At 49.1% G+C, this 18,761-nt stretch overlaps 3 protein-coding genes across 3 annotated transcripts; 2 read left to right on the top strand and 1 right to left on the bottom strand.

The window, feature by feature from the left end:
- Window positions 1-2,365: 2,365 nt before the first annotated feature.
- On the top strand, window positions 2,366-9,389 carry PtA15_6A332 (uncharacterized protein; the record flags this gene model as incomplete). The annotated part of the gene is made up of 12 exons (XM_053170027.1): window positions 2,366-2,522; window positions 2,592-2,707; window positions 2,780-2,823; window positions 7,805-8,149; window positions 8,225-8,309; window positions 8,388-8,419; window positions 8,497-8,554; window positions 8,629-8,756; window positions 8,867-8,957; window positions 9,041-9,078; window positions 9,155-9,212; window positions 9,297-9,389. The coding sequence occupies 12 exons, from the start codon at window positions 2,366-2,368 to the stop codon at window positions 9,387-9,389; spliced, it is 1,245 nt and encodes a 414-aa protein (XP_053021259.1).
- Window positions 9,390-10,450: 1,061 nt separating this feature from the next.
- Window positions 10,451-13,654, top strand: PtA15_6A331 (uncharacterized protein; the record flags this gene model as incomplete). Its single annotated transcript, XM_053170026.1, has 11 exons — window positions 10,451-10,484; window positions 10,550-10,681; window positions 10,905-11,090; window positions 11,174-11,397; window positions 11,559-11,729; window positions 11,791-11,933; window positions 12,003-12,237; window positions 12,313-12,485; window positions 12,556-12,811; window positions 12,876-13,146; window positions 13,224-13,654. The coding sequence occupies 11 exons, from the start codon at window positions 10,451-10,453 to the stop codon at window positions 13,652-13,654; spliced, it is 2,256 nt and encodes a 751-aa protein (XP_053021258.1).
- Window positions 13,655-14,987: 1,333 nt separating this feature from the next.
- Window positions 14,988-18,188, bottom strand: PtA15_6A330 (uncharacterized protein; the record flags this gene model as incomplete). Its single annotated transcript, XM_053170025.1, has 2 exons — window positions 14,988-16,427; window positions 16,497-18,188. The coding sequence occupies 2 exons, from the start codon at window positions 18,186-18,188 to the stop codon at window positions 14,988-14,990; spliced, it is 3,132 nt and encodes a 1,043-aa protein (XP_053021257.1).
- Between the last annotated feature and the right edge of the window lie 573 nt (window positions 18,189-18,761).

Raw genomic sequence — 18,761 nt, 5'->3', positions numbered from 1 at the left:
CCTCGTCTCGGAAGGCTAGAGTGACTGGTGCGCTGAGACTGGTCGATCCTGCGCTTGGGGGCGCCGGGCGAGCCGTGTTAGCATTGGCGGGACCGGCTGGAGCGACGACGTTGGTGGCCGGAGCCGGTGCGGGTGGAGGAGGGACTGCTTGGCGACGAGGGGTGAAGGCACGTGCGGTGCCTTCGTTCTCTGAGAGGACCCGAGAGAGCTGGCCAGCATCAGCGGGGGTATGTGTTGCTTGAGGAGCGCCTAGGCTGGGGTCCAGAGGGGGTGAATAGTCGGTCTCGGAGGCAGAGTTGGAGGTCAGGGTGGCGCTTTCGGACGAGCCGGTCATCAGAACGTCTTCAGAGACCGGACCGCCGCCAGCCGCCACATCTTCGGCACCAGCCGAGGGATGCTGAGCTTGAGAGCGACCAGCGCCAGAGTGAGGGAGACGGGCAGACGAAGCGCGGGGCGTCTGGTGGTTGGCGTAGAGGATGGCCGCCGGGGAGTTGCCGCGTTCGGGATCGTTCTCGTTTCCGTTGTTCACATCAGTTTCAAGACCCTCCATGGGGCTAGGCTGCTGGGATTGAGGATTCAAGGGCAGGTTTTCGTGGTCGAGCTCGGTGAGGGTTGGACGAGGTGGAGCGAGCGGGGTGATATGAACGACCTTGTGGGCGTTAGCTTGGCTGGCCTTGATGGTCCCGCGGCGTGAGCGCTGCCGCCCGTTGCTCGGCCCAGCTTCGTCATCGCCCACGAGTTCCATGACCACATCAGCTTCGCTCTCGTCCGCCGCCGATTGGTCGTCCATCTCAACAGCCACTGTCGTAGAGCGGGGCTCCGAGTTCGAGTGGGCATGGTTCTCTTCGGGATCGACATCGATGAGATCGTGGTCGAGGGTGGTGGAAGAGGTAGAGCCGTCGTTGCGCAGGATGGCTTGCTGGTTGAGGTGGAGACGAGAGGTCTCGAGAGATGAAGAGGAGGAGACTGAGGAGGGAGAGATGCTGCCGGTTCGGAGGACAAGATCAGTAGTGGTTGAGTTGATGATGATTGGATTCCGGCTGACGGCTGGTTGCTGTTGTTGTTGTTGAGGAGGAGGAGCTGTTGGCTGCTGCTGCTGCTGCTGCTGCTGGACTGGTGAGGAGGGTGAGGGGGGGAGCGGAAGGGTGGCGGGGGGCAGAGTGGTGGTGGTGGTGATGATTCTGGGGGGGATGTCTGGGTTGGGGAGTTGCGAGACGGGGTTTCGGATGGGTTGGAGCAGGGTGCGAGAGGAGAGGACGGGGCGGGGGGGTCGGGGGAGATCAGCGTTTGGGGCGTAAGAGCTTTGGGAGTTGGGGACGGGGTAGCGGGAATAGGCAGTTGATGAAGCAGCATCGAGGACAGCCTTCTTACGGGCTCGTTCGTGGTTCTCGGACTGCTGTCGGAGCCGCTCCATCTCATGCAGATAGCCGCCGAGGACGCTGATGATCACCGGGACGACGCCAGCCTCGACGACCCGAGTGCTGTGTGTAGGAGAGAGAGAGAAGGGGGTGGGTGAGTTTGGGATGATATAATGTAGAGGGTAGGTGGGTAGACTGACCGGATGGATTCGGTTCCTCTGACGCCGATGTTGACGACACACTGGAAGGAGAGGGACCAGGTCCATAGGAGTTGTTTCTGGTCCTTGGTGAGAGCGATCTGGTTGGCCGGGGGTGCGGGAGTGGGTGTTTGGTGATTAGTGGTGGGTGGCTGGAGGGTGAGGTGGGTGGGCTGGCTGATGGCTGATGGGGTGGTGGTGGTGGTGGTGGTGGTGGTGGTGGTGGTGGTGAGGAATGGTCGGAAGGGGGATGAGCGTATGGGGATTGCTGGCTGTGGCTGTGGTTGTTGTGGGTGTGGTTGGCTGAGTCTGCGCTGTTCTCTCATCCGGGCTCCGGTTGATCTGAGGATGGAGATGAGTCGTTCGAGGCCGCCGTCTGAGCAGAGGATCTCTCTGATCCTGGGCGAGGTGGATGTGAGGTAGGAGAGATGGGTGAGTGTTGAGAGGAGTGGCAGGGGTGAGGTTGCATCGATGGCTGAGTGTGGGGTGGGGTTAGTTAGTATGGGTTTTGTTTCGTTTTTGTGTTTTTTTGGTTGTTTGAGTACTGACCTCTTCGGTCGTAGAGTGCTGAGGTGATTGAGACGGAGGCCTTGTTGTGGGCAGGGAAGTAGAAGTTGGACTCGCGCATGGTGCTGGGTTGGGGGGGGTGAGTGAGTTGGTTGGTTGTGAGTTGGTTGGTTGGTTGGTGGATGAGGAGAGGAGTGGGGGTGGGAGTGGGGGTGGGAGTGGGAGTGGGGCTGTTTCTGGCTGTTTTGTGTTTTGGTTTGGGCCGCGGCTGGCTGCCCCCCCGGGAACCCAGCCAACGACCAGATGAGGGCACTCCTCGCAGGACTCGCCCGGGCATTCGCCAGCTCAGCCAGCACGCTCAAGAAGAAGCGGGCCATCCAGCCCATCCCCCCACTCGCCGAAGAGGACCTCGTCGAGCAGTTCGTCCGAGGATCAGGCCCAGGCGGACAGGCAGTCAACAGTTAAGCAAAACGACACAAAAACAAAAACAGAAACAACAGAAACTTACTCACACTCCACTCCACTCCAGAAACGAACAATGCAGTCTCACTCATACACAAACCAACCGGAATACGCGTACAGGCACACACCCACCGATCACGGGAAGCGAACAGAAACCAGGCCAGGAGAGTGCTAGCCGAACGAGTAAGAAACAAACACACACTCTCACTCACTCCCTTCACAACTCAACTAAAACACCCACCCACCCACCCCCAGGTCGACTACACCCTCAACAGGGGGGCCAGCAAACTCGAAAAGATGTGGGAACGCGAGCGGAAGAAGAAGCTCGAGAAGGCACGCAAACAGAGGAAGAAGCAGGAGGAGAAGGAGAAATCATACCAGCTACCACCACCAACAACAACAACAACAACAACAACGACTGGCAATTAACAAACACCCTAGACCCTAAGACTCACTCACAAGAAAACACCTGCTAAGCTGCTGCAATCCGCACAAGCTGCGCGCGAGTGTTGGCAGAAACATAACAATAGCCCTGCACATCGTGTCTTGCTAGAAACTAGAGATCAGCCCTGGGCTAGCGGGGCTTGCTGGCAAAGCTTGACTTGCAGGCCAACAATCCAAACCGGACCAGGGCTGGGATCACATCTTCAGAGGGTAGAAATACTAGATTACTGGAATAATAGGCTGGAGTGGATGAATGCTGCATCTGACTTTAATGATGATGGCCACTGCCAGGTTGGAGGTGTTGAGGTCTGGGCCATTCCTCAACCACCTCATGTGTGCTGTCAAAAAACTGATTCTCTGTTTGAAAGGAGGAGCTTGGAGGGCTCATCTTGCAGTTTCCAAGCAGGGCTGTCCACCAAACCTTACCAAGGATTTCTGAAGAAAAAAATAAGGGAAGGCCAATCTCAACAATTTATAGGTATATCCAATGATTTCAAGATGAGCAGGGGGTGAACCCCCTCCAGATCTGCTATCCAGATATTCAGTACGGTAGAGCACCCTTGATCAAAGATGTCTGAACTTTTATCTGACACTGCATCACTGCTGCATGTCAAACTCAACACCAAGTTGGGGTAGGTAAAACAGCCTCAATGGGCTTTCAAAAGGTGGGCATGCATTACCAGCCGGCCTGTTGAGCAAGCTCTTTCTCTGCCAACAAGTGAAGCAGCTATCATGTGGAGTGGGAAGTTTGTCCAATGAGGGTGTTCACAGTAGACTTGAAAGCTGACACCATCTAGACACCCAAAGGAGAGCAATATGGAATTCTAAAATGATCAATCAAAATTGCAATGTTTCTATGATTTAAAAAGCTTATGATTTCAAATATGAACACCCCTAATGGCTAGAGCATCTCCAATGTTCCTGCTGATGTGCAACCTGCAGTCAACTTCAGTGGTCTGCAAGTTGGTTTTGATGATCTGTAGCCAAGCTGCAGTTGGAGCTGCCACAGGGCACGGGTGTGGATCAAGGATGCACTTGGCTTCTACTGTTGGCAGCTTTGGCTGTGATGGATAGATAATTGACACCTCAGGGTATCCTGCTGCAGATTAGCTGATCAGCAGCCAGACCATCAAAGATGCTCTTAATGCTGGGGTTTTGCATTCTACAGTCCCACAGTATGTACATGAAATCTTTTGTCCCTTCCTGCCTTGGAGTTCCTGAACTGGCACCTGCACCAGGAGCCAGGAAACCCCCTATAAATGAGGGCAATGCAAATTCTGAAATGTTGGCAAAATTCATACATTGGGAGCCCCCAAGAATGGCTTTTTTGGCTGATTCATACATCTTCATGTGTATCATCCTTGAGGTAAAATCTCCCCTGGGGAGCCCAAAAATAACACATGAGGCTTCCTGGGCTTTATTGGATTTAACTGAATTTCAGCACAAAAAAATTAGAATTTTGTGCCATGTTTGATGTGTTCCCTTTTGGGTTCCAAAGCCCATTCATACCAACTTCATGCATACCATTTTGCAACAAAAGACACCCAAATTTTTATGTTTGGATTACCCCCCCTCCTACTTTTATGGTGTTCAAAATTGCATAAGATTTTTTTACATAAAATCATAAACTGCAATTTTGGCTGGGAGATGTCACTTTAAGTTTTATGCACACTGACATCTCCCAGCCAAAATTGGCTGTATGATTTTACACCACAGGTGCAAAAAGATATTCTGAAGCTGGATTGAATCCGGATTCAAAATATTTTCCAATTCATTCAGTACGGACATCGCCAGGAACAAGTCACAGCATCCACATTTGAGATATTTTGAGAATATCTCAGAAACCACTTTGAGTGGTTTCTGAAATATTTTCCATAAATTTAGGAAATTGGTTTCCCACAGAAATTGGAGGAAACATTTGATTTCAATAATAAAAATGGGAGGAAATATTTACAAAGGGGCTTCGAAAATATCTTTCCCTATTTTCCTCATAATATTTCCGCAAACAAGTGGGCTATTTTCAGACCACATCCAAAAAATTTTAGTGCACCCCTGGTGTATGTAAACCGTGACATATGCAATTTTGAACACCATACCTGGGGGCTTCCTGACTCCTCCTGCACCATGTTTGAAACCACCTACATCATCTTCATGGTCCCCATGGTGGGTGATTTCCAAACTGAATTGACCTTTCTTCCAATTTTATTTTGAAGCCTTTTTGAAATATTAGATATTTTCCATACACTGTACAGTAGGGCAGTCCACATTTGAAATTCTTCAGCAACAAAAAAATTTCAAACCAGCAGAGCACTTCAGGTTTTGACCAACAAGCACTGTGAAAAAAACTCAAGAAACTGCTGCCAGTTGACATGCAATATTACTAAGGCGCCTTTATAATATTGCATGTCAACTGGCAGCAGTTTCTTGAGTTTTTTTCACAGTGAAGCTCAAGCCAATTTGGCTGGGAAGTTAGCAAATTTGCAGAACCAGCAAGCAGTGCTACATAAACAACCCAGCAGCCGTCACCGTCACATGTGAACTATCCTAGTGTATTTGTGTGTTCACACAATCTGAAATTTTCAAGACTGGCCTGCTAATGGAGGACTTCCTGTCGAGTCTGAGAGCCTCCCAGATCTCAATTTACAAACCCAAATTCTTAATTTTTGACAAAAAGGAAAATGTTTTCTTAACCCTACAGTTCATTAATCTAATGTGCACTGGTTGAGTTTTTGATAGGTGTCTTAATTTAGGATTTAGAGGGGCATCTAGAGCTCTCTAAACAATGACGGGAAGTCATCCAATCACAATGTGAAAGAGACTGGCTACTGTGGGCCATTTGTTTCAAAAAACAAATGCACACCAAATTCACAAAGTACCCAAGCCACGCAAGGGGCTTTGGATTACATAGAGGAGGGATTGTTGAGCTTGGGTCAAGCTCACAGCTGCCCATATGAAGCAAGCACCTAGCATTAGGGCCCGGGGATATCCGGCAGGGTGAGGAGGCATCAAGCTGCAACAAGCCACGGACTGCCAGCGGGGCCAGGGTCTCAAGTTGTACATATGGCCGAACTTATAAAAAGTCCCCCCTGACGGAGGCTTGCTTCCGAACTTAGCTAAAGTCCCAAACTTATCAAAGTCCCTCCGAGGGGGGCCCGAAGGGCCCTCCGCAGGAGGGACTTACACCCAAGTGGTGAAAGCTGGGGTGGCAGGAACAGAAAATCTGCCTCAATGCCAGGTCTTTATTTTTGAATCAGTTTTAAACCCCCACCTCAAAGGTTTCCTGCATGGTGTGTTGGATCAAATGATACCTAAGAAGCATGGCTTCATTCCTATCCTTTCCCCATTCCTTCAGTCCTACATTCTTACTTGTCCGGGGGCTTCAAAGGCAAAAATGATTGAGGAATGCACTGGAAACCTGAGAGACCATAAACTCACACACTCACTGACAGTTGAATGAGGTCAACCTACAAAGCAAGATTAGCTAAGAAAACTGAACATGATGTGTCACCAATCTGTCTAACCTTGAAGGTAAAAAAAGGATTCAAGCCTGTCCGAGGGCGCTTTATAGATTTACTCAACCCTCCACCTAAGAAGGGAGTTGGATGATTTACTGCTCCAATTACAGGTTGAAGAAATTGGATAATGATTTTTTTGAAAATGTGGTCCTCTCCGCAACATGGAGATCTTTCATTTGGTCAAAAAAAAGGAAAGAATTTGCTAAGTTGAGGGAGGGACTGGCAGATTACTGAAAATTTTGGGAATTTGGCAAAAAATCAAGTTCCTCCTGTGTAAGGGTCACGTGGACCCTCACTAAGAATGTCGGGAAAAGGCGCTCGGGACGGGGCTAAGAAGCCGAGAACGTTTCTAGGTCCAATCGGTGGGCTGTATTTCTTCGGGGGATCTAGCCGGGAGAGATGGGAAAACAAGAATCTCTCTGTTGAGTACAACCAGGAATAATATGAAGAGAAGAAATAGGGAAACTCTTACCTAGCCGGGAGAGATGGGAAAACAAGAATCTCTACCGGCTAGGACGTGGACAGGAAGCGGAACTAAGTATACGGGCCGGGGAGTCTTGTGATACTCCTTGTGAAACCCTAGGGTGCGCGGGGGCTTCACATCCTGTGCCAACATTCACCGCTTGCGGGCAAGTCCCTCCTGCGGAGGTCGCGCGCAGCGCGACCTCCGCAGGAGGGACTGCGTTAAGTTCGATAAAGTCCCCTGATCGGAGGCGCGGGAGCGCTGTCTCCAAAGGAGGGACTCGCCCTACCTTGCAAACGAGTTCACCCCCGAAGTCTCGAGGGACTTTGTTAAGTTCGGCGCAAGTCCCCCCCGCGGACCGCTGTAATCTGCCGATCCCGATGAGCCCCGAGATTGAGCTTGAATTTCGGACTCGGTCCGACGCCTGACCTCCAACGCCGGACGGTCAAGAGAACGGAATACCACGATGGTTGTGAAATCTGGGCGGCCGATGATCCGATCATTTCTGTGATCAACTAGCCTGGTGAAGAGTTGGACTCACGCAGCTCACCCATCCCTCCCGAGTCATCATGTTTGTGTACATATTTTACTCCGGCGCATGTGGATTGATGGGCGGCTATCGGAGGTGCATAATTGTTATTGAAATGCATGTTTGACCGGAAGCTGATCTTCAACCGATCCGCTGTTTTCGATCAGCGGCTGTCTTGCCCCGAAGAATCAAACGGGTGCACTTCCCAATCACTAATTCATCAACTGGGATCAGCTAGCAATGCAGCATTGAGTCGGCCTCGCGTTGAAGGTGTCAAGCTCCGGCTTGCTCCATGCTACGTAGCCCATCGGCTGCTCTCTATAAAGCAGCCGGCCTGTGCCTCCTTCTGCTTTATTCCTCATCAATCCCATTGAAATCGCCATCCTTTACACGACCTCGTTCGAGCATTCCTCACAGCAGCCACGTAAACCGAACCCCAATTCACGTCAAGCAGATACCTCCACACTCCGAAGCCGCCATCAGTGTTTAGAATTGCAGACTCAGCCAACGAATAATTACAGACATCCCACCATAATAATGTTTTCCATGATGATCTTTCTCGCCTTGAGTGTCGCCGGCTTGCTGCCTTCCTGTGTCTCCGGCCAGGCGCAAAACAACCTGACTTGCTACGTGAATCGCTCCGCCAAGCCGATCGATTTCCGACACTGCCAAGGGTAAGCCCAGTTCCGCTGCTCTTGACAAATAGATTTGGCGCTAGGGAGCTAACCCTTCCGTCCGGCTGCCTCTAGCGCCTTAAACAAGATTAGTTACGACCAGCATAATCGTCTCGACTCTGTGTCCAGTAGACTTTTCGTTTGGCATAAGACTTGTACCGTAAGACCTTCTCCCCGGGTTAAATCCTGATGTAGTTAGCTAATCTTTTTCTGCGTGGTCTACCGGCTTCGTCTGAAGATTAATGTCCACAAGACAACAAGTCTGACCCCGTAAGTCTGCTCAACCCTTCTTTGCATGCATGTACTAGGAAGTGCTCCAGAGGCTGATCATTTGTGGGTCCACGCAGTTCGCGCGCGCATATCGAAGGATCCGTTCGAGAGCTCTTCCATCATTGTAATTCTACTGTGGGTGCTGAAAGAGATGAGGAAGCATCTTGTGGAATGTGTTCGAGTGCTGATTTCTACTCCTCAATTAACAGGGTGGGCTTCGCTCGGAGCCTCAGATGAACACCCGAGTCTCCCGAGCCAACGCGTTGAACGCCTACCCGGTGAACCAACCGATCTGCCGTAAGAGAAAGTGTAACTTCCAGCCCAACGACTGTCTCCTGTAAGAACCCGTCACTATCCTCCCGATCCTCAGGCTCAGGAAAGCTGGAAGTCCAGTCCACCCTGACGGTCCTGACCGGCTCCTTTGTCCTTCTTTTCTGCCGCTTTCAGGGCTTTTAACCAAATCCCGGTTGATCACAAGGGCAACTTTGTGCCAAATCTTATTAACAATGCTGTCCGCGTCAAGCGAGGCAATTGCTCGGTATGCTTCCGTTATTCATTCTCAAATGGCGAGTAAGTCAACCATGGGCAACTGTCTTACTCTCTCTCTTTGTATAAACTCAGGTCGTTGCACGGACCACCGATCGAGCGCCCTTCCGCACGTGAGTGGCTTCCATGTCCCCCCTTCCGGGAAAATAATGTCATATTGTATACTGACATTACGATTGATACTCCCAGCTCACACCCGCAACTGAACTCGGCCTTTAAACAGCTCCTAAGCCGATGTGGCAACCACGTGAGTTCTTAGCTCACCTTGAATCTAACTCTGAAGCATCCGCCGGTCCTGACACCTCGCAAACCTGCCCAACGTGCCCCCCAGCCCGGGAAGATTTTTGTTCCCGGCGGAACCGCTGGCCGCAACGGTGCCATCAAGATCTCTATCCGTGCCCGTCGACTTGGCACTTGCAAATAATTCAAGGCACACCCCCTTCCACCTTCCCCCGGGCTTTTCCATCGTGATGAAGATAAAAATGGGCACAAAGATACTCTTCTCTCTTCCTTCCTGTTCCAATTCCAGCGGCTGCTACCCATCTGTTTCTTATCATCGACATCTAATCTCCCTCTAAAGTATACATTGCACGTCTTGAGATACGCACGTATTAAAATATACAAATGAATGTGATAATGTATAAGTCTTCCTCGTTTTTGATTCAGTCTTCCACTAGAATGTATCCGTTTCACATAAATTTCATAGTTCATAATCAGTTTGTGATAGAGTAAAGAGTCAAATCAAACTATGGTGATAATGGAATCAGATTTTTGGGGCATGTGAATACGTAGTTATCCATTAGTTTGGTTCACGTGAATACAGTAATTCAAGTCTTATTTGCAGTTACGCAAAACAAGCCAGCGAACTTGGTGAAGCAGAGGCTCACAGTTTCAAAGCTCCTCCGGGAGAATTCGAGAAGACAAATTTTCCAAGTCCTATGGAAATCGAGAAACACAATAGCCTCACGAAATATGTCTTTGTCTCACTGCTCATGCAATGGATCGGCGGGAAGGAGTACAAAAATCAGGGAAATAGCATTCATAAAAAAATAGAAGAGTGCTGATAATTGGGATATGTACATTTATTTTGGCTCATCAAGATTCAAGAGAGGGAGTCTTCTCGTATGCCCGGTTATCAAGACTCAAGAGGCAATTATTCACAGTCATTTGGAGTGAATCCCCTTAGTGTGACTGCATGCTGAGACTGTGTAGAGGTAAATCCTATAGTGTTTCTCCAAAATTCTGTATTTGTTTTAGCCTATGTTATATTTATGTAACACCTGATCCTGAAACTTTCTTGACGCCTCCAAGAGCCTCCAAGTGACTCGGCAAGGGCTTGGTTTTAGAGTTAAGGAGATGTCGGAATATTTCCGACTGTATATGGCCGATCGCCAGTGCGGACACTCCATTCGGCTGGTCCAGGCTTCCACTGCCTGATGACCGTCTCGCCAGGAAACTACTCCACCCATCCACCCCACACCCATCATGCCCTTCTCACTAATCGAATTACTCAGAAAACGTAAGTCGACAACCCTCATCCCACCCTGATCTAACCGCACTCAGTATCTATCCGACCCACCACAGGCTATCTAGATACAATCCAATCCGTCAAACCGACCAACGGGCGCTGGAAGATCCTCGTACTCGATAAACACTCCCAATCTCTGATCTATGGCGTCTTGAAGACTTTCGAGATTTTGGAACTAGGCGTCCAACGTAAATATCTAAGGATCAATCCATCCCCACGCATAGAAAAAAAAGCATTCTTCGTCTGAATTTAAAAACTGAAAAACATGACTAATTTCGCTTGATTTGTTTTCTTAATTCATCACGATATCAAACACACCTTATCCCTGATTGGTCTGCAAACACCCGAATCGACTTGACGGCCAATTGACACACCATCACACTTGGTTTATTTCCTTTTAAATGACAATAGAAATCGACTTGATTGAAAACAACCGAAACCCATCCCCAAATCTTGATGCTATCTACATCCTCGCCCCTACTGCCCAGAATGTCGATCGAATCATCTCCGACTTCGCTCCTCCCGGTGGTTCCAGTAGGAAAGGCTCTCCAAATGTCTCAAACACTTATGCTGGTGCACACATGTTCTTTGTTGATGGTGTGTAAATTGCTCATGTTCTCATATCTTGATATTCGTCCTAATACAAAATCTGTTTGCTCCCTCTATGAAACAATTGATAGCGTTGGACGATCTACTAGTCAATCGCCTCACGAGCTCACCCGCTTCCCCTTTCTTGAGACAATTGATTGAATTGTTCACAAACATTTCGGCTGATGAACCTCAGGTCTACACGCTCCGACCTCCCAATCCACGCAGTCTAATCACTTTATATGGCCCGCCCCCTCGATCTCCTCGTGACGCTCTGGAGGCCTGGGAAGACGAAGTCTGCTGGATGAGCAAATCGGTTGGCAAGAATTCTATTGATTACTTCTTTTCCGACTACCGGTTCCTTTTGATAGGAAATAACATTAAAGCTTCTTGTCATCTCCTGCCAATTCCTTTGTCTGACTCATCTTTCGTTCTTCCCTCCCTCTTCACATTCCATTCGATATTGAACAAACTTAGTTGATCAACTTGTTTGCTACCTTAGGAGAGAAACCATATATTCGGTATTACAATCCCTCCTCGGCCCCACTAGGACCTGCTGCTATGGCTCAAGAGCATCTTTGTAAAAGCCTGGCGGCCTCTCTCGAAAAGGATCTAGAAGCTTACTGCGACTCGAATGAAGAATTTCCGGTTGGCCCCCTCCAGTCCCGGTGACACCCTTGAGTAACCAGCTAATAATATTGTTTCATAGCCCGTTGTCGATCCTCCTAGACCACGTGGAACCATGTTCATTGTAGAACGGGCCATGGACCTATTTTCCCCTCTATTACACGAATTTACCTACCAGAGCATGTGTCATGATCTGTTAGAGATCACGGATGGAAATAAATACTGGTTAGTTAGCTTGTCTTTGACCGTATCACAGAAAGATAACTTGGGACTTAATACACTTAATCAATCCAGTCATTCATACCGAGATCAATCCGGAGAAATCGAAGAGAAAGAACACACATTGGGTGAAGAGGATAAAGTCTGGGTGGAAGTTCGACATATGCACATGAAGGACGCACTTGATAAGTTAATAAATGACTTCAAAAATTACGCATCTGAACATGGTCATCTTGCCAATGGGAGCAGCTTGAACGATATGAAAGACATGTTGGCTAGCCTACCGCACTTGAAAGAGAGCAAGGAGAAAGTAAGATGTTTGCCTGCTGTTCACTTGGCTGGAGATTACTAAATTGCCTTTGCCATTGTTCGCGATTCATCTCAGCTATCTCTTCATTTGAATATGGCCGAGACATGCATGGAGCTGTTTGAGAAGCGCCAACTAATGAACATAGCCTCTGTTGAACAGTGCTGCTCAACTGGCATGACAGCCGAGGGGAGGACCCCCAAAACAATTGTGGAGGAAATGGTACCCCTATTAGACGATCGTGCAATCAGGTGTGTCATCTATCTCACGCATTCTTCTTTTCAGCCTAATTTACGCCAGCTCTCAATCTGGGGGATCTAGCACATCGGACAAACTGCGGATTGTTGCGCTGTATGTACTCTATCGAGACGGTGTTCCGGACGAGGATCGCCGACGACTATACCAGCATGCAAGGCTGGCCTTACATGAAATGGACGCGGTGAACAACATGGTCTTCCTTGGAGCCAATGTCACCAAGGACAGCGGAAAGAAGAGGAAAGCGCTATTCAAGCAACCGCTCGATGAAAATGCTTATGATATCTCGCGTTTCCAGCCCCTTATCAAACTGATGCTGCAGGTATGAAATTGCGCTGTCAATGTCCGGCCCAATATAGCCATACTGATGCATGATGTATGATTAGGATGCCGTAACGGGCAAGTTGGACCAAACTGTCTTCCCATATATGGGTGACAATCCTGCCACTAGCGCTCTCAATGGTAGTGGTGTGGCTGCTGGTGGAGGTGCCCCGACATCCTTGCGGAGTGCAAAACCTAGCTGGCAACGACCAAGATCAAAAGTAGCCCCTGCGAACCGTGAGCGGCTTATGGTCTTCGTGGCCGGCGGCTTGACATATGCAGAAGTTCGAGCGGCATACGAAATTTCAGAAGCACACTCTAAGGATGTCATTATTGGTGAGCTTCCCGCTGCTCGCATGAAATCCATCCACGTTTGTTGATATTTGGGTGGCCACGCCCGTTGTGGAATCTAGGTTCGACCCATATTTGCACGCCAAAGAAATACATTGCCGATCTGGCGAATTTGGACCGAGGTGGATCTAGTCAAGGATTGGGAGCGCCAGTCTTGGACAGCAAATCTTCGTCTCGACCCTCGAAGCCCAAACCGGTCGAGCCACGTGACCGATTGAAAGCCGCTGACACCCGATATGCACACGAGAATAGCCATTCCGGCCCTCCGGCACCCGTGGCCCCTCCCTCAAGAAGGGATTACCCTGCCGCTCCTCCATCAAACCACCGTCCGCCTTTAAGTACTTCCAACCTCCTCCCCGTCCCTTCCCCCGTCCCCTCTAGCATCGGCCGTAGTCCCATGTCTTCTCCTGCCATCGGCTCAAACGCTTCTATCAACTCAGGTGTGGTCGAAAAAGATAAGAAAAAGGGATTCTTTGGGAGGATCAAGAAGTGAAACGCTCAATAGATCTTCTTTCTCATTTTCAAATTCAACACCCTTTGTTTGCTTGGAAGATTTATTGTATGTGTCTCTTGTGTTTCTCCATACATAGGTTTGTTTTACTTACACATCTCTATATTTAATGTTAGGACCATAGTTTAATTCACTATGTCTATCCTGTGTAAATTTAGTTTGGTTTATCTTTTTCTCTCTTTGCACCTTTTTGATCAGGTTCATTGTGCTGCCCATTACATAACTCCCAACTTCTTATTTTCCAAAAATGTCCTTTGAAAAGAGAAGAATTGGTTGTATAGAGAAATATATTGGTCAGGAGTTAGATCGTGCAGGTGATTGTTTAAGAAAAATTAATCTTGGCTCAAATGAAGGACTTCCTGCGGATTTAGACAGTGGGCTATGTACTTTCTATTTGCTATTTCTATCTTTTATTCCTTAGCATAGAAACCACTGTTGCTCCCCCTTGAAGATAGAAAACAGAAATACAAAAAAGCATTTAGCTGGTATTCTAAACCAAAGGAAACTCCTCCAAAAAGGGCTAAAAACATCTTCTGCGCCATTACATACACCTGGTTTTTTGGACACCCTGGTCCGGGACCTTTCACCCCCTCTCTCCTAGCTCGGCAGAGATCCTGGCCCCACTTCATTCTCTCTGCCGCGCTAGGTGAGTTCCTCTTTCTCTGTTTCTTTTCTCTCTTCCCTCCTTGTACATATACTTATCTCTGCCACGCTAGATTGCAATTCACAGCTCGCCGATGTTGGTTCTAGAACCGCCTGGCCTCGTGTCGTGCCTCTCCGCCTCCGAACAGTGAAGGGTCTCCCGACCCTTACACTTCTACCTTCCAACAGCCTCTTCTTTTCTTCAACCCCCTGTTCCTCAGCTGAAACTCAAATTTCTCCATAGGGTAGGGCACAATGGCTTCAATATTTTTTGCTCATCCAAGGACCACAACGCTTCAGCTTTGCAAAAATATTTCCTACTGCTCCCCTCCTTGACTGCACCTACAAAACCAAGTAGCTCAAAATGCTTAATTCTGCCTTGATGCAAGAAGCTAAATCCCCTTCTTCAGGAGCGCCATCTTGGACTTCTTGGTTTTGTAAGTGCAGTCAAGGAGGAGAGTAGCAGGAAATATTTGTGCCAAGTTGAGAGATTGTGATATGCGTGTGTTTTACATATTTATTCAATCACTTTGAAGTCCCAGAATGACCAAAATTTTACACTTCTTTACCCAAGGATTGCACATAAAGATAAGAATAGATGTAGTAATCAATCAATAATATACATACATAAATAGATTGGGTGAAATGCATGCTCTCTAGTCCTTGTAGGATTTCAAAGAAGCTCAATTAGTGTTTGTCCAGAATTGCGGTTATGGGATTCTGGCGTCCTGGAAGAGTGGTGATGGGATGTCAAAAGGGTCCATTGAGCCATGCCAAGCGACTTTGAATTCCTTTGACTGGTGTGCTGATTTTTGGGACGAGAGTCTTGGGTATGGAAGCTCTCTGGATGAGCGGACTGGATTTGATCGGTGTCGAAGACAGTCAGATTGGCATATTTGCTGAAGCCGATTGGCTGGTCGAATCTATAAAAACTCCATCCATGATCTTTTTGACTAATCTTCTGTTGATGATCGTGATCATCATGGTCATCTAGTCCAACAAATGGATGAAAACCGACATGGGTTCCGTTGAAAGAAGAGTAAGTACTGAGAGCTGTGCGTTGACCGGGATCGTCGAAGAAGCGGATGCGGAAGTCGGTGAAGTTGGAGGACTGGAAGCCGAATCCGATAATCTGTTTGGCGCGAAAGTGCTCGTTGAGTGGTACGGTGACCGTGGCGGGGAGATCTGAAGGAATCCAGCGTGTGGCAGAGGAGCCGTCGAGGATCGAGAGCGGGAATTGTCCTGGGAGGAAAGCTTGGTCAGACTTGATGGGTGCGCACTGGATCGGATTGGCCAGATATACGGGCCGGTTGGGGACTGTCACCGTGCGTGCACGTCCAAGCTTGAGAATACGGCCGGAAGACCTGTGCTTGACCGGTATGGGCGCCTCGGCGTAATCCGGGTCTGCATCGGCAAGAGCCCCAGATGGTGGGCGGAAGAGGGAGGTGTGAGTCTGGTTGGACTTCGCTCGGATGGGATAACCGTGCCAGTAAATTTTCCGATAGCTGAGCGAAGCGATTTGGGGTGGCAGACTGGGGTCTACGCTGAGGTGGTCCAGCTCTAGACGCAGGCCGAGGTAGCCATACACAGTCACCCGGTAGTCACCGCCCATACCGGTGAGAAAAGGGAAGGCAGGATGGATGCCACCATTTTGAGAATAATCGTCCACCAGTTGCTCGCTAAACTGAAACCAGGGTGCTCGGATATAAGGCTGCGAACTAAACAGATGGTAGGTGTAGGAGGAACACCCAGAGATCTGGAACCGGTTCTCGACAACACTGTAGACCCCGTAGGTCATTCCTGGTCCATTAAGGGATTGCTTGGTACCATAGTACTCCAAATTTTCGAGTCTGTGCGGGTTTGGGAAATCTAGGAAATCATCAATCAAGACCACATCGGCTTGTTTGACTACGATTGAGGAATTCATCCCCTCGTATTCCAATATGATCCCGCTTTGGTCATCGATCGGTAGTGCAAGATTATTAGCTTGCTTTAACCATGTCGGCTTTGGCTTCTGACCTACTCTTCCCCTCAACTCATTGGCAGTAGTCAGATGATGTTTAATCAAAAACATCGTATATGCTGGATTGTCAACATGATTGGCATATTCATCCTATCAAGCCAGAAAAGATTCAGCCTGAAGACCTCAAAGTCACTAGAACAGAAAGTAAAAGAAGCTAACCGGATCAGTGGCGTTCCTTAGAGCATACTTGTGGGTAGAAGTTTCAGATAACAGGTTGCTAAACAAGCCAGCAATCGCTTGATAGATTGGCCAGAGATGCCGTTTGAAATATTCGAAGTTTCCAGTGACCACGAGATGGTGAAAAAAGCTTAAACCGATGTCACCATTGATGTGATATTCGTAATCGAAGCAAGGTCCTGAGGCGGTGCAGTTACCGAACCGGCCACTTGTCCAGGGATAAATCGCATCATCAGGCGAGAATTGGTTGGTACGATTCTGGGAGGAGCTGAATGCCATCTTGATGTTATCTTGTGCTTGAGGGAACTGAGCCACCCGATAGTTGATGATTCGTTGAGCGGCATGCGGATGGCTGAGTACCAACCCGGGTGCCATCCATACCTCGGCATCCCAAAAGATCATACCACCGTAGCAAGAAGAGCCTAATCCACATACCGAGATGCTCCAGTTGTCAAGGGCACTGGAAGTATTGGCCAGAGCGATAGCGTTAGAGCTGATGGTGTTTTGTAAAAGATGGAATGGGTTGGTTATGGCGAGGATTTGTAGCTCCACTATGTTAGGATCAATTGTAGAAGGGTCATATTGAGCCAAGGCGTAGTCATCGACCGACTCTTTGGTCATGATGGAGGACCATTCACGCCGATGGGAATCCAGCTGAGATGAAAAGCCATCTTTGGCGCCTGCGATGGCAGATTGCAGGGCGACGGTGTGAGGGTCAGAGAAGGCATCACCGGAGGCAGCGCCGATGAATTTTTGCACAGCCACGGTCTGCTCCCGTTTCAATTTTATCCCGGCAGACTGGGCGATCGTTGAGGGACTAGCTGAGCTGGAGGGCGTTGGGGAACCTTTGAGCAAGTAACTCTGAGAGAAGGCTTCGGATCTTAAACTGGAACACACATGGCCAGTTACGTTGGCCATCCCGTTCGGCCTGACGGCGGAGCAAATGGTCGACGAGCTCGAGTGATAACGTTTCTCCACAAAATCAGTCCGGGCAGCACAATCACCATCCAGGAGATCAATCACGCTGAGCTCAAAGTCGCTGACGGCCTTGAGCTCGAGTTGCACGGCAGCGCGGTTGACATGCAGTTTATGAACAAACATCGTGTATTCGATCGAGATTTCAGGTTGGCCGTCGATAACCCATTCGAATTTCCACTTCATCAGACCCGTTCTGAGATCAAGGGCCGAGTGAAAGTTCTTGATGGACCTTGGATCAGTCGAGGCGTCTAAGGTAGCAGCTTCGGTTTTCACCAGCAGACCAGCCCAATGGGGCACGCCACTGATAATACTTTCTCCGCCGTATTGATCGAGCCACGGGAAATTGCTACTGTTGAGTTTCGGCTGAGAGTCATAGAAGCCGGCGATGGTGGCGAAGCTTTGGCGGCGATCGAGAACTGGCCAGCCATTGAGGGACTGATTATCTTTTTCGAAGAACGGGCCGAGAGCCGCCAGGTTAATTCCCAAGTATCCGTTGGCGAGGGAGATCCTTGATTGATATCGACCTGGTTCAAGAAGAGTAGTGGACAGCTTCCATTGCTCATTATCCCATTCGACTCCTCGGAAACGCGTAGGGTATACAATGTCTGTGGAATTAGTATACGATTCCGGGCTGCCAGAGCAGAGTGAGTGGGCTATCAAAAGCCAAACCAAGAGCAAAGGAGGCCGAGTTGTCATGAGGGGTGCAGCGGGACCAGATGGACCAGGAAATGGGATGAATTCGTTCTCAGACACCTCCATCAGAATATGTATAGGAGCTGGAAGTCTATAAATATGTATGGGATACACCGACACTGCCACCTCAAACGTTAACCAACACAAACAAGTTTCAGCTGGCCGGGCCCACAAGAGTGTCTTGTCCGGGCAGCTGTCGGAGGTTGTCGGAAATTGGTCCGGGCGTCCAAAGGGCGGCCTCCACCCGCCCCGGAGGAGTACATTAGCTCCCATCAGGTGATCGCACACGACCTTGCCCACCCGAGGAAAGCCGTCCCCCTAAGAAGCCTTGCCGGAAGGGATCTTTTCCTTCGAAGTGTGCACTCAGCTCGAATGTGATGTGTTTTCAACTTTGAGGACCCATAAACACATTTTTGAATCTGCATCTTGGGACGGACAGAAGGTTTGTTGTGCCGGGAAATGTAGCTCAATACAAGCCCCTCGATCGGAGGGGTGTAGACCTGACACCCCTCCGAACGAAGGGGGCTTGTGTTGAGCCTCATGGTGTGAATACACACAGGTTCAGACCCAATCAAA

Source organism: Puccinia triticina, chromosome 6A (assembly GCF_026914185.1).
Source record: "Puccinia triticina chromosome 6A, complete sequence".
NCBI lineage: Eukaryota > Fungi > Basidiomycota > Pucciniomycetes > Pucciniales > Pucciniaceae > Puccinia > Puccinia triticina.
Note: the sequence above shows the minus strand (reverse complement) of the source record. Positions and strands in the feature narration are given on the sequence as shown.